The following is a 15863-nucleotide window of genomic DNA, read 5'->3' as shown; positions in this document are numbered from 1 at the left end:
TCTTACATAAATTATGTTTTCTTTCTTTCCTTTCTTCCCTCCCTTTCCCCTTCTCCTCCCCCCCCCCCTCTTTTTTCTGTCTTACTCTGCATTTAACATGGCTTATTTATAAATCAAAGCACATTGATTGGTGAAACCTTTGTTTCCTTGTAGTTTTGATACTGCTCTTTCTTTGCATTTGACAACTGAGACTTATGAGAGGCCTAATTGTTTCAATACACTATTTCCCCCCTACTTCCTTTTATCTTTTTTCTTTAGAGAGTCCCAGGCTAGATCCAAAAGTGGTCTGTTAAGTTACATATCCACAATTAATACCTTTTTTCTTTTGAGTACATCATAAGAGTGACTCTTATTTCCCTGCTGGGGATATTTATGTTCTTTATAAATTTTAAGTACTTTGGTAATTTACTTCTAAACAAAATAAGTTTTTGTTTTTTTCAGGCAATATATTAGCAGTAGAGTAAGCTGTTTTTGTTTAGTTACATTGGAGCTATATAATGTAAACTGAGGTATCAGTATTGCTCCACCTTTGGACTATATTTCATTCTCAGCGCATATATTTCATATTTACAACAAAAAAAATAATTGATGTTAAAAGTTAAAGGATTATGGTGTATGACAAGGTATTTTACGGGGGGGGGGGGGGGTATCTATTTTGAGTGCAGGATAGCAATAGATATTGTTAGGGTGTACCCTGCACTTTTAGTAGCGCTGTACTTGTAATCTAGGCCATTTTAAGCTAAGAGGTAGAATGGTGTTTCCCTGAACATGTGGATAGGAAAGCAATTGTACATGCTAGCAAGGGAACACCACAGGAGAGAAGATTTGTGTTTACATTCTTTAGGTTTTCTTATTTTTTGCTGTTGTTCCCCTAATCATGTGGACCAGAAAGCATTTAAGCATCTATACAAATGGTCACAAATGGTTAATTCACTGTTACAGTATTGTGCAACTATAAATATGTTAATTACCTGGTTACGCCCTCTCCTTTTACCATAGTTTCTTCTTACAAGGGCTTTATAATTTTCATTTTTCTTGGTTAAATAATAATAAAGGACACAGTCTGCCACATTCTATAAATCAAAAGAACATATGCAAGAAAACAATATTAATGGCTTAGTCTTTTTAAGACTATAAAGGCACTTTAAAACACTGCAGTTAAAAAAACAAACAAAAATACAGAGTCGCTTAGTGTCTTAAGTAACATTTACCTAACATAAGTATATGCTTGCTCACAGAAATGTAAAATAATTTAGTAATAGAAAGCTGTCTCGTATCTAAAATATGACGAGAAAAAAAAACAAAATTTATGCTTACCTGATAAATTTATTTCTCTTGTGGTGTATCCAGTCCACGGATTCATCCATTACTTGTGGGATATTCTCCTTCCCAACAGGAAGCTGCAAGAGGATCACCCACAGCAGAGCTGTCTATATAGCTCCTCCCCTAACTGCCACCTCCCAGTCATTCGACCGAAGACAAGCAAGAGAAAGGAGAAACTATAGGGTGCAGTGGTGACTGTAGTTTAAAAATTAAAAAAAAAACTGCCTTAAAATGACAAGGCGGGCCGTGGACTGGATACACCACAAGAGAAATAAATTTATCAGGTAAGCATAAATTTTGTTTTCTCTTGTAAGGTGTATCCAGTCCACGGATTCATCCATTACTTGTGGGATACCAATACCAAAGCTATAGGACACGGATGAAGGGAGGGACCAGGCAGGCGCTTAAACGGAAGGCACCATTGCCTGTAAGACCTTTCTCCCAAAAATAGCCTCCGAAGAAGCAAAAGTATCAAATTTATAGAATTTAGAAAAAGTATGAAGCGAAGACCAAGTCGCCGCCTTACAAATCTGTTCAACAGAAGCCTCATTTTTAAAGGCCCATGTGGAAGCCACCGCTCTAGTGGAATGAGCTGTAATTCTTACAGGAGGCTGCTGGCCAGCAGTCTCATAAGCTAAGCGGATTATACTTCTTAACCAAAAAGAAAGAGAAGTTGCTAAAGCCTTTTGGTCTTTCCTCTGTCCAGAGTAGACAACAAACAATGCAGATGTTTGACGAAAATCTTTAGTAGCTTGTAAATAAAACTTTAAAGCACGAACCACGTCAAGATTGTGTAATAGACGTTCCTTCTTTGAAGAAGGATTAGGACACAGTGACGGAACAACAATCTCTTGATTGATATTCTTATTGGATACCACCTTAGGAAGAAACCCATGTTTGGTACGCAAAACTACCTTATCTGCATGGAAGATTAGATAAGGGGAATCACACTGCAAGGAACTTTTTTCTTGGTTCACTTTCCACCCATGTGACCTCAGAAATGCCAGAGCAATGTCCGTGTGAGACCTGGCAACTTGAAAAGTCGACGCCTGTATCAGAATGTCGTCTGAGTAAGGGGCTACTGCTATAGCCCGCGGCCTTAGGACCGCTAGAAGGGACACTAGAACCTTTGTAAAGATTCTTGGTGCCGTGGCCAACCCGAAGGGAAGAGCCACAAACTGGTAGTGCCTGTATTGACCCTCCTGGATCATAGGAAGGATGGTTCGAATAGTCTCCATCTTGAAGGATGGGACTCTGAGAAATTTGTTTAAGATCTTGAGATCTAAGATTGGTCTGAATGTTCCCTCTTTCTTGGGAACAACAAACAGATTTGAATAAAAGCCCTGTCCCTGTTCCTCCTGCGGAACTGGGTGGATCACTCCCATAACTAGGAGGTCTTGAACACAATGTAAGAATGCTTCTCTCTTTATCTGGCTTGCAGATAAAAGTGAGAGATGAAATCTCCCTTTTGGGGGAGAGGTTTTGAATTCCAGAAGATAACCCTTGGACACAATTTCCAATGCCCAGGGATCCTGGACATCTCTTGCCCAAGCCTGGGCGAAGAGAGAAAGTCTGCCCCCTACTAGATCCGTTTCCGGATCCGGGGCTGCTCCTTCATGCTGTCTTAGAGGCAGCAGCAGGCTTCTTGGCCTGTTTCTCCTTGTTCCAAGCCTGGTTAGGTCTCCAGACCGGCTTAAACTGGGCAAAAGTTCCCTCTTGTTTTGTGTTAGAGGAAGTTGAAGCTGCGCCAATCTTAAAGTTTCGAAAGGGCCGAAAACTAGACTGTTTGGTCCTTAATTTGTTGGTCCCGTCTTGAGGAAGGGCGTGACCTTTTCCTCCAGTGATGTCAGAAATGATCTCCTTCAGTCCAGGCCCGAATAGGATCTGTCTTTTGAAGGGAATGTTGAGAAGTTTAGACTTTGAAGTCACGTCAGCTGACCAGGATTTAAGCCATAGCGCCCTACGCGCCTGAATAGCAAAACCTGAATTTTTAGCCGTTAGCTTGGTTAAATGAACAACGGCGTCAGAAATAAATGAATTGGCTAGCTTAAGGGCCCTAAGCTTGTCAATAATATCTTCCAACAGGGTTTCAACCTGTAGAGCCTCCTCTAGGGACTCAAACCAGAAAGCTGCGGCAGCAGTGACTAGGGCAATGCATGCAAGAGGATGGAGAATAAAACCTTGTTGAATAAAAATTTTCTTAAGGTAACCCTCTAACTTTTTATCCATTGGATCTAGAAAAGCACAACTGTCCTCGACAGGGATAGTGGCACGCTTAGCTAGAGTAGAAACTGCTCCCTCCACCTTAGGGACCGTCTGCCATAAGTCCCGTGTAGCGGCGTCTATAGGAAACATCTTTTTAAAAACAGGAGGGGGAGAGAATGGTACACCTGGTCTATCCCATTCCTTAGTAATAATTTCAGAAAACCTTTTAGGGATTGGAAAAACATCAGTGTAAGTAGGTACTGCATAGTATTTATCGAATCTACATAATTTCTCTGGGACTACAATAGTGTCACAGTTGTCCAGAGTTTCTAAAACCTCCCTGAGCAATACGCGGAGGTGTTCAAGCTTAAATTTAAATGTAGACATATCAGAATCAGATTGAAGTATCTTCCCTGAATCAGAAAAATCACCCACAGATTGAAGCTCCCCTGCTTCAGCTTCATTATATTGTCAGGGTGTATCAGAGATAGCTACTAAAGCGTCAGAGAGCTCTGTATTTATTCTATTTCCAGAGCTGTCTCGCTTTCCTTGCAATCCTGGCAGTTTAGATAATACCTCTGTAAGGGTATGATTCATAACTGCCGCCATGTCTTGCAAGGTATACGCAATGGGCGCGCTAGATGTACTTGGCGTCCCCTGAGCGGGATTTATAGGATCTGACACGTGGGGAGAGTTAGACGGCATAACTTCCTCTTTGTCAATTTCTTCTGGTGATAAATTTTTTAAAGCCAGAATATGGTCTTTGTAAACTATAGTAAAATCAGTGCATTGGTACACATTCTAAGAGGGGGTTCCACAATGGCTTCTAAACATAATGAACAATGAGTTTCCTCTATGTCAGACATGTTTAAACAGACTAGTAATGAGACCAGCAAGCATGGAAAACACTTAAATAACTGTGAACAAGCAAAAAATAAAAACGGTACTGTGCCTTTAAGAGAAAAAAACAATCACAGAAACTGCTAAAACAGTGAAAAAAGCAGTAAGTATTACGAAATTTTTACAGTGTGTATAATAGGCTGAAAGAGCATTGCACCCACTTGCAAATGGATGATTAACCCCTTAGTTTCAAAACCGGATCAAAAAAACGATATAAACGTTTTTAAACAGTCACAACAAACTGCCACAGCTCTACTGTGGCCCTACCTGCCCATACAACGACTTTGGAAGGCACAAAAAACCCTTAGAGAGGTCCTATATGTTCAGGGGACTCCTTCAGGGAAGCTGGATGTCTCAAGCTGCAAAAACTAATGGAAAATAGGCCCCTCCCAACCTGTACTCACAGTGAGAGGGCCTTAAAAAACTATCCCTAGGCAAAATCTAGTCAGCCATGTGGAAAAACTGGGCCCCAGAATAAAGTTTTATCACCAATATGAAATAAACGTTTATACACCTCAAGCAAGCATATCTATTCAGTAATGTGAGTAAATAATAAAAAACATAATTTATGCTTACCTGATAAATTTATTTCTCTTGTAGTGTATCCAGTCCACGGATCATCCATTACTTATGGGATATTAACTCCTCCCCAACAGGAAGTGCAAGAGGATTCACCCAGCAGAGCTGCTATATAGCTCCTCCCCTAACTGCCATTACCAGTCATTCGACCGAAAACATGCAGAGAAAGGAAAACCATAGGGTACAGTGGTGACTGTAGTTTAATGGAAAAATTACCTGCCTTAAAGTGACAGGGCGGGCCATGGACTGGATACACTACAAGAGAAATAAATTTATCAGGTAAGCATAAATTATGTTTTCTCTTGTTAAGTGTATCCAGTCCACGGATCATCCATTACTTATGGGATACCAATACCAAAGCTAAAGTACACGGATGACGGGAGGGACAGGCAGGCTCTTTATACGGAAGGAACCACTGCCTGAAGAACCTTTCTCCCAAAAACAGCCTCCGAAGAAGCAAAAGTGTCAAATTTGTAAAATTTGGAAAAAGTATGAAGAGAAGACCAAGTTGCAGCCTTGCAAATCTGTTCAACAGAAGCCTCATTCTTAAAGGCCCAAGTGGAAGCCACAGCTCTAGTAGAATGTGCTGTAATTCTTTCAGGAGGCTGCTGTCCAGCAGTCTCATAGGCTAACCGTATTATGCTACGAAGCCAAAAGGAGAGAGAGGTAGCCGAAGCTTTTTGACCTCTCCTCTGACCAGAATAAACGACAAACAGGGAAGACGTTTGTCGAAAATCCTTAGTTGCCTGTAGATAAAATTTCAGGGCACGGACTACATCTAGATTGTGTAGCAGACGTTCCTTTTTTGAAGAAGGATTAGGACACAAAGATGTAACCACAATCTCTTGATTGATATTCCTGTTAGTGACCACCTTAGGTAGGAACCCAGGTTTAGTACGCAGAACTACCTTGTCTGAATGAAAAATCAGATAAGGAGAATCACAATGTAAGGCAGATAACTCAGAGACTCTTCGAGCCGAGGAAATCGCCATTAAAAACAGAACTTTCCAAGATAACAACTTGATATCAATGGAATGAAGGGGTTCAAACGGAACCCCCTGTAAAACATTAAGAACTAAGTTCAAACTCCATGGTGGAGCAACAGTTTTAAACACAGGCTTGATCCTAGCTAAAGCCTGACAAAAAGCTTGAACGTCCGGAACTTCTGACAGACGTTTGTGTAAAAGAATGGACAGAGCTGAAATCTGTCCCTTTAAGGAACTAGCGGATAAACCCTTTTCTAAACCTTCTTGTAGAAAAGACAATATCCTCGGAATCCTAACCTTACTCCATGAGTAACTCTTGGATTCGCACCAATATAAGTATTTGCGCCATATCTTATGGTAAATCTTTCTGGTAACAGGCTTCCTAGCCTGTATTAAGGTATCAATAACTGACTCAGAAAAACCACGTTTTGATAAAATCAAGCGTTCAATTTCCAAGCAGTCAGCTTCAGAGAAATTAGATTTTGATGTTTGAAGGGACCCTGGATCAGAAGGTCCTGTTTCAGAGGTAGCGACCAAGGTGGACAGGATGACATGTCCACTAGATCTGCATACCAAGTCCTGCGTGGCCATGCAGGCGCTATTAGAATCACTGATGCTCTCTCCTGTTTGATTCTGGCAATCAATCGAGGAAGCATCGGGAAGGGTGGAAACACATAAGCCATCCCGAAGGTCCAAGGTGCTGTCAAAGCATCTATCAGAACCGCTCCCGGATCCCTGGATCTGGACCCGTAACGAGGAAACTTGGCGTTCTGTCGAGACGCCATGAGATCTATCTCTGGTTTGCCCCAACGTCGAAGTATTTGGGCAAAGACCTCCGGATGAAGTTCCCACTCCCCCGGATGAAAAGTCTGACGACTTAAGAAATCCGCCTCCCAGTTCTCCACTCCCGGGATGTGGATTGCTGACAGGTGGCAAGAGTGAGACTCTGCCCAGCGAATTATCTTTGATACTTCCATCATTGCTAGGGAGCTTCTTGTCCCTCCCTGATGGTTGATGTAAGCTACAGTCGTGATGTTGTCCGACTGAAACCTGATGAACCCCCGAGTTGTTAACTGGGGCCAAGCCAGAAGGGCATTGAGAACTGCTCTCAATTCCAGAATGTTTATTGGTAGGAGACTCTCCTCCTGATTCCATTGTCCCTGAGCCTTCAGAGAATTCCAGACAGCGCCCCAACCTAGTAGGCTGGCGTCTGTTGTTACAATTGTCCAGTCCGGCCTGCTGAATGGCATCCCCCTGGACAGATGTGGCCGAGAAAGCCACCATAGAAGAGAATTTCTGGTCTCTTGATCCAGATTCAGAGTAGGGGACAAGTCTGAGTAATCCCCATTCCACTGACTTAGCATGCACAATTGCAGCGGTCTGAGATGTAGACGTGCAAAGGGTACTATGTCCATTGCTGCTACCATTAAGCCGATCACCTCCATGCATTGAGCTACTGACGGGTGTTGAATGGAATGAAGGACACGGCATGCATTTTGAAGCTTTGTTAACCTGTCTTCTGTCAGGTAAATCTTCATTTCTACAGAATCTATAAGAGTCCCCAAGAAGGGAACTCTTGTGAGTGGAAAGAGAGAACTCTTCTTTTCGTTCACCTTCCATCCATGCGACCTTAGAAATGCCAGTACTAACTCTGTATGAGACTTGGCAGTTTGAAAGCTTGAAGCTTGTATCAGAATGTCGTCTAGGTACGGAGCTACCGCAATTCCTCGCGGTCTTAGTACCGCCAGAAGAGCACCCAGAACCTTTGTGACGATTCTCGGAGCCGTAGCCAATCCGAATGGAAGAGCTACAAACTGGTAATGCCTTTCTAGAAAGGCAAACCTTAGATACCGGTAATGATCTTTGTGAATCGGTATGTGAAGGTAAGCATCCTTTAAATCCACTGTGGTCATGTACTGACCCTTTTGGATCATGGGTAAAAATTGTCCGAATAGTTTCCATTTTGAACGATGGAACTCTTAGGAATTTGTTTAGGATCTTTAAATCCAAGATTGGCCTGAAAGTTCCCTCTTTTTTGGGAACCACAAACAGATTTGAGTAAAACCCTTGTCCTTGTTCCGACCGCGGAACCGGATGGATCACTCCCATTAATAAAAGATCTTGTACGCAGCGTAGAAACGCCTCTTTCTTTATTTGGTTTGTTGACAACCTTGACAGATGAAATCTCCCTCTTGGGGGAGAGAATTTGAAGTCTAGAAGGTATCCCTGAGATATGATCTCTAACGCCCAGGGATCCTGGACATCTCTTGCCCAAGCCTGGGCGAAGAGAGAAAGTCTGCCCCCCACTAGATCCGTTCCCGGATCGGGGGCCCTCGATTCATGCTGTCTTAGGGGCAGCAGCAGGTTTCCTGGCCTGCTTGCCCTTGTTCCAGGACTGGTTAGGTCTCCAGCCTTGTCTGTAGCGAGCAACAGCTCCTTCCTGTTTTGGTGCAGAGGAAGTTGATGCTGCTCCTGCTTTGAAATTACGAAAGGAACGAAAATTAGACTGTCTAGCCTTAGGTTTGGCTCTGTCTTGAGGCAGGGCATGGCCTTTACCTCCTGTAATGTCAGCGATAATTTCTTTCAACCCGGGCCCGAATAAGGTCTGCCCTTTGAAAGGTATATTAAGCAATTTAGATTTAGAAGTAACGTCAGCTGACCAGGATTTTAGCCACAGTGCTCTGCGTGCCTGAATGGCGAATCCGGAATTCTAAGCCGTAAGTTTAGTTAAATGTACTACGGCATCTGAAATAAATGAGTTAGCTAACTTAAGGGCTTTAAGCTTGTGTGTAATCTCATCTAATGGAGCTGATTCAAGTGTCTCTTCCAGAGACTCAAACCAAAATGCTGCTGCAGCCGTGACAGGTGCAATGCATGCAAGAGGTTGCAATATAAAACCTTGTTGAACAAACATTTTCTTAAGGTAACCCTCTAACTTTTTATCCATTGGATCTGAAAAGGCACAGCTATCCTCCACCGGGATAGTGGTACGCTTAGCTAAAGTAGAAACTGCTCCCTCCACCTTAGGGACCGTTTGCCATAAGTCCCGTGTGGTGGCGTCTATTGGAAACATCTTTCTAAATATCGGAGGGGGTGAGAACGGCACACCGGGTCTATCCCACTCCTTAGTAACAATTTCAGTAAGTCTCTTAGGTATAGGAAAAACGTCAGTACTCGCCGGTACCGCAAAATATTTATCCAACCTACACATTTTCTCTGGTATTGCAACTGTGTTACAATCATTCAGAGCCGCTAACACCTCCCCTAGTAATACACGGAGGTTTTCCAGCTTAAATTTAAAATTTGAAATATCTGAATCCAGTTTGTTTGGATCAGAACCGTCACCCGCAGAATGAAGCTCTCCGTCCTCATGTTCTGCAAATTGTGACGCAGTGTCTGACATGGCCCTAATATTATCAGCGCACTCTGTTCTCACCCCAGAGTGATCACGCTTACCTCTTAGTTCTGGTAATTTAGCCAAAACTTCAGTCATAACAGTAGCCATATCCTGTAATGTGATTTGTAATGGCCGCCCAGATGTACTCGGCGCTACAATATCACGCACCTCCCGAGCGGAAGATGCAGGTACTGACACGTGAGGCGAGTTAGTCGGCATAACTCTCCCCTCGTTGTTTGGTGAAATATGTTCAATTTGTACAGATTGACTTTTATTTAAAGTAGCATCAATACAGTTAGTACATAAATTTCTATTGGGCTCCACTTTGGCTTTAGCACATATAGCACAGATATCTTCCTCTGAATCAGACATGTTTAACACACTAGCAAATAAACTAGCAACTTGGAAATACTTTTCAAGTAATTTACTATAATATGAAAACGTACTGTGCCTATAAGAAGCACAGAAAAAGTTATGACAGTTGAAAATTAATAAACTGAAAAGTTATAGCATCAAATCTTTGTAAAAAACACAATTTTAGCAAAGGATTGCTCCCATTAGCAAAGGATAACTAACCCTGATAGCAGAAAAAAAATACAGAAATAAACGTTTTTTTATCACAGTCAACTACAATCTCACAGCTCTGCTGTGAGTGATTACCTCCCTCAAAACAAGTTTTGAAGACCCCTGAGTTCTGTAGAGATGAACCGGATCATGCAGGGAAGACAATAAACTTCTGACTGAATTTTTTGATGCGTAGCAAAAGCACCAAAAAAGGCCCCTCCCCCTAACACATAACAGTGAGAGAGATCAGTAAACTGTCATAAATTAAATAAAACGACTGCCAAGTGGAAAAAAATAGTGCCCAAAACATTTTTTCACCCAGTACCTCAGAAAATTAAACGATTTTACATGCCAGCAAAAAACGTTTAACATTAATAAATTGAGTGTTATTGAAAAGCCTGTTGCTAGTCCCTGGAAATTAGGCTAAAGTTTTATGCATACAGTATAATTCCAGTGAAGTGCCATTCCCCAGAATACTGAAGTGTAAAATATACATACATGACAGCCTGATACCAGTTGCTGCTACTGCATTTAAGGCTGAGTTTACATTATATCGGTATGGCAGAATTTTCTCATCAATTCCATTGTCAGAAAATAATAAGCTGCTACATACCTCTTTGCAGATTAATCTGCCCGCTGTCCCCTGATCTGAAGTTTACCTCTCCTCAGATGGCCGAGAAACAGCAATATGATCTTAACTACTCCGGCTAAAATCATAGAAAAACTCAGGTAGATTCTTCTTCAAATTCTACCAGAGAAGGAATAACACACTCCGGTGCTATTATAAAATAACAAACTTTTGACTGAAGGTATGAAACTAAGTATAATCACCACAGTCCTCTCACACATCCTATCTATTCGTTGGGTGCAAGAGAATGACTGGTAATGGCAGTTAGGGGAGGAGCTATATAGCAGCTCTGCTGGGTGAATACTCTTGCACTTCCTGTTGGGGAGGAGTTAATATCCCATAAGTAATGGATGATCCGTGGACTGGATACACTTAACAAGAGAAATATTACCCTTTACAGCAAGCATGATACCAGTCATTATTAAATCACTGTAATCAGGCTTACCTTAAATAAATCCGGTATTGTCAGCATTTTCTAGCTTATCATTTCTCTAGAAAAATGTAAAACTGCACATACCTCAGAGCAGGAGACCCTGCACGCTATTCCCCCAGCTGAAGTTACTCATCTCTTCAGTTATGTGTGAGAACAGCAATGGATCTTAGTTACAACCTGCTAAGATCATCAAAGACCACAGGCAGACTCTTCTTCAACTTTCTGCCTGAGGCTAAAATAGTACAACTCCGGTACTATTTGAAAATAAACTTTTGATAGAAGATAAACTACATTAATGCACCACATCTCTTTAGCTGCTTCCCTTGTCGAGAGCTGCAAGAGAATGACTGGGAGGTGGCAGTTAGGGGAGGAGCTATATAGACAGCTCTGCTGTGGGTGATCCTCTTGCAGCTTCCTGTTGGGAAGGAGAATATCCCACAAGTAATGGATGAATCCGTGGACTGGATACACCTTACAAGAGAAACACACAGACACACCAGGTATTTTAATAATAAAAAAAAATAAAAAAATAAATAATAATAATAAGCCGCCCATAATTTGGGTACCTTGAATATTTTTTTCAGTGCTCAATATCCAAATCTAGAATTACTGGCCAATATGTCCACAGATATTTCAAAAGATAATCTAACTTTGATGTCAAAAACGTTGACTAAGGAAACTGTGGATGTTATGTCCAGGCAGCAGATGTATTTGTAAAATATAGTGAATCTATCTATGGTTGCTAAGGAGAGCAGAATAAAGAATGCTGCACATTATGTCTAGTTGAATTTAGAAAGAATCAGAGTTGCCTGAACATATCATTAAACATCCCTAAAAGAATTATTCTCTTAAAGATAATCCATGGATGTACGAGACTTTGAATAATGCTATTAAGAAACAGCAGGTGCATACATCATAAAAAATTAAATTTAAAGGGACACTAAACCCAATTTTTTTTTTCTTTCATGATTCAGATAGAGAATGCAATTTTAAGCAACTTTCTAATTTACTCCCATTATCAATTTTTCTTTGTTCTCTTGCCATCTTTATTTAAAAAGCAGGAATGTGAGGCACAGGAGCTGGCCCATTTTTGGATGAGAACCTGGGTTATGCTTGCTTAATGGTGGGTAAATGTAAGCCTCCAAAAAGCAAGCACAATCCATGGTGCTGAACCTAAAATGGGCTGGCTGCTAAAGATTTACATTCGTGCTTTTAAAATAAAGATAGAAAGAGATTGAAGAAAAATTGATAATAGGAGTAAATTAGAAAGTTGCTTAAAATTTCATGATCTCTCTGAATCGTGAAATAAAATTTGGGTTCAGTGTCCCTTTAATTTATAATAGCTTTGAGGACAAAATGAGCAGATTCTAGATGGTAATTTACATAAAAGCAATCATACCTTCCTTTCCAAGTAAGATGCAATAAGTCCAAAGTTTTTGGGATGCTGGACAAATCTGGAAAAACAAATAAATGTTATGCAAGTCCATGGACATTGTGTAAATGGAAAATAAAATTTTCAAGATTCAGACAAAGAATGCTGTTTTAAGAGACTTTCCAATGTCTCAAAATGTGCACTTGTAGAGGCTCCAGCTACTACTGAGCATGCTCAATAGTTCACAGTGCACTAGTATATGAGTCTGATTTTGAAATATGACAGAAAAAAAACAACTACGCATTAGTACTCGGTAAGAGCTATTGCATTGTCTTTTTATTATGCTTTTGTTGACTATTCATTGTACTGTATAAAAAAATCTCACTTTATGGGACAAAAACAATTCTCTAAAAATGCATATGAAAAAAAGAAAATGTATGCTTACCTGATAAATTTATTTCTTTTACGATACGATGAGTCCACGGATTTTATCCTTACTTATGGGATATCGCCTCCTGGTCAGCAGGAGGAGGCAAAGAGCACCACAGCAGAGCTGCATATATAGCTCCTCCCTTCCCTCCCACTCCAGTCATTTGACCGAAGTTAGGAAGAGAAAGGAAAAGCCAAGGTGCAGAGGTAACTGAAGTTCCACAAAAATAAAGACCTGTCTTAGAAAAAAACAGGGTGGGCCGTGGACTCGTCGTATCGTAAAAGAAATAAAATTTATCAGGTAAGCATACATTTCCTTTTCTTTTACAAGATACGAGTCCATGGATTTCATCCTTACTTATGGGATACAATACCAAAGCTATAGGACACGGATGAAAGGGAGGGACAAGACAGGAACCTAAACGGAAGGCACCACTGCTTGAAGAACCTTTCTCACAAAAACAGCCTTGGACGAGGCAAAAGGATAAAATTTGTAAAATTTGAAAAAAGTGTGAAGACACGACCACGTTGCAGCCTTGCAAATCTTTTCAACAGAAGCATCATTTTTAAATGCCCATGAGTAAGCCACAGCCCTAGTGGAATGAGCCATAATTCGTTCAGGAGGCTGCTGTTCAGCAGTCTCATATGCAAAACAGATGATACTCTTCAGCCAAAAAGAAAGGTAGTCGTAGCTTTCTGACCCCTACGTTTCCCAGAAAAAACAACAAATAATGAAGATGATTGACGAAATTCCTTAGTCGCCTGCAAGTAAAACTTCAGGGCACGGACTACGTCCAAATTATGTAACAGACGCTCCTTCTTAGAAGAAGGATTAGGACACAAAGAAGGAACAACAATTTCCTGATTAATATATTTGTTGTAAACAACCTTAGGAAGAAAACCAGGTTTGGTACGCAACACTACCTTATAGGAATGAAAAATAAGATAAGGAGAATCGCATTGTAATGCCGAAAGCTCAGAAACTCTGCGAGCCGAAGAAAACAGAATTTATGTTTACCTGATAAATTACTTTCTCCAACGGTGTGTCCGGTCCACGGCGTCATCCTTACTTGTGGGATATTCTCTTCCCCAACAGGAAATGGCAAAGAGCCCAGCAAAGCTGGTCACATGATCCCTCCTAGGCTCCGCCTTCCCCAGTCATTCGACCGACGTAAAGGAGGAATATGCATAGGAGAAATCATATGATACCGTGGTGACTGTAGTTAGAGAAAATAAATCATCAGACCTGATTAAAAAACCAGGGCGGGCCGTGGACCGGACACACCGTTGGAGAAAGTAATTTATCAGGTAAACATAAATTCTGTTTTCTCCAACATAGGTGTGTCCGGTCCACGGCGTCATCCTTACTTGTGGGAACCAATACCAAAGCTTTAGGACACGGATGATGGGAGGGAGCAAATCAGGTCACCTAGATGGAAGGCACCACGGTTTGCAAAACCTTTCTCCCAAAAATAGCCTCAGAAGAAGCAAAAGTATCAAATTTGTAAAATTTGGTAAAAGTGTGCAGTGAAGACCAAGTCGCTGCCTTACATATCTGATCAACAGAAGCCTCGTTCTTGAAGGCCCATGTGGAAGCCACAGCCCTAGTGGTATGAGCTGTGATTCTTTCAGGAGGCTGCCGTCCGGCAGTCTCATAAGCCAATCGGATGATGCTTTTAAGCCAAAAAGAGAGAGAGGTAGAAGTTGCTTTTTGACCTCTCCTTTTACCAGAATAAACAACAAACAAGGAAGATGTTTGTCTGAAATCCTTTGTAGCCTCTAAATAGAATTTTAGAGCACGAACTACATCCAAATTGTGCAACAAACGTTCCTTCTTTGAAACTGGATTCGGACACAAAGAAGGCACAACTATCTCCTGGTTAATATTTTTGTTAGAAACAACTTTCGGAAGAAAACCAGGTTTAGTATGCAAAACCACCTTATCTGCATGGACCACCAGATAAGGAGGAGAACACTGCAGAGCAGATAACTCTGAAACTCTTCTAGCAGAAGAAATTGCAACCAAAAACAAAACTTTCCAAGATAATAACTTAATATCTACGGAATGTAAGGGTTCAAACGGAACCCCTTGAAGAACTGAAAGAACTAAATTGAGACTCCAAGGAGGAGTCAAAGGTTTGTAAACAGGCTTGATTCTAACCAGAGCCTGAACAAAAGCTTGAACATCTGGCACAGCCGCCAGCTTTTTGTGAAGTAAAACAGATAAAGCAGAAATCTGTCCCTTCAAAGAACTTGCAGATAATCATTTCTCCAAACCCTCTTGTAGAAAGGATAGAATCTTAGGAATTTTTATCCTGTTCCATGGGAATCCTTTCGATTCGCACCAACAGATATATTTCTTCCATACTTTATGGTAAATTTTTCTAGTTACAGGCTTTCTAGCCTGAATAAGAGTATCAATGACAGAATCTGAGAACCCACGCTTTGATAAAATCAAGCGTTCAATCTCCAAGCAGTCAGTTGGAGTGAGGCCAGATTCGGATGTTCGAACGGACCTTGAACAAGAAGGTCCCGTCTCAAAGGTAGCTTCCATGGTGGAGCCGATGACATATTCACCAGGTCTGCATACCAAGTTCTGCGTGGCCACGCAGGAGCTATCAAGATCACCGAAGCCCTCTCCTGATTGATCCTGGCTACCAGCCTGGGAATGAGAGGAAACGGTGGGAACACATAAGCTAGGTTGAAGGTCCAGGGCGCTACTAGTGCATCTACTAGAGTCGCCTTGGGATCCCTGGATCTGGACCCGTAGCAAGGAACCTTGAAGTTCTGACGAGAGGCCATCAGATCCATGTCTGGAATGCCCCACAGTTGAGTAATTTGGGCAAAGATTTCCGGATGGAGTTCCCACTCCCCCGGATGAAATGTCTGACGACTCAGAAAATCCGCTTCCCAATTTTCCACTCCTGGGATGTGGATTGCAGACAAGTGGCAGGAGTGAATCTCCGCCCATTGAATTACTTTGGTCACTTCTTCCATCGCCAGGGAACTCCTTGTTCCCCCCTGATGGTTGATATATGCAACAGTCG

The 15863-nt window shown here is 41.5% G+C and overlaps 1 protein-coding gene across 6 annotated transcripts in view; it reads right to left on the bottom strand.

Moving 5' to 3' along the window:
- The window catches only part of NCOR1 (nuclear receptor corepressor 1), a 1077134-nt gene that overhangs the window by 685605 nt on the left and 375666 nt on the right, over positions 1–15863 (bottom strand). For all 6 annotated transcript variants that reach the window (XM_053706113.1, XM_053706112.1, XM_053706115.1 and 3 more), the window contains 2 exons: positions 12415–12469; positions 972–1073 (listed from right to left, as the gene is read on the bottom strand). In XM_053706113.1, coding sequence (XP_053562088.1) covers positions 972–1073; positions 12415–12469 — 157 coding nt within the window. The remainder of the gene's footprint in view (positions 1–971; positions 1074–12414; positions 12470–15863) is intronic.

Source organism: Bombina bombina, chromosome 3, assembly GCF_027579735.1.
Source record: "Bombina bombina isolate aBomBom1 chromosome 3, aBomBom1.pri, whole genome shotgun sequence".
Classification (NCBI taxonomy): Eukaryota; Metazoa; Chordata; class Amphibia; order Anura; family Bombinatoridae; genus Bombina; species Bombina bombina.
Note: the sequence above shows the minus strand (reverse complement) of the source record. Positions and strands in the feature narration are given on the sequence as shown.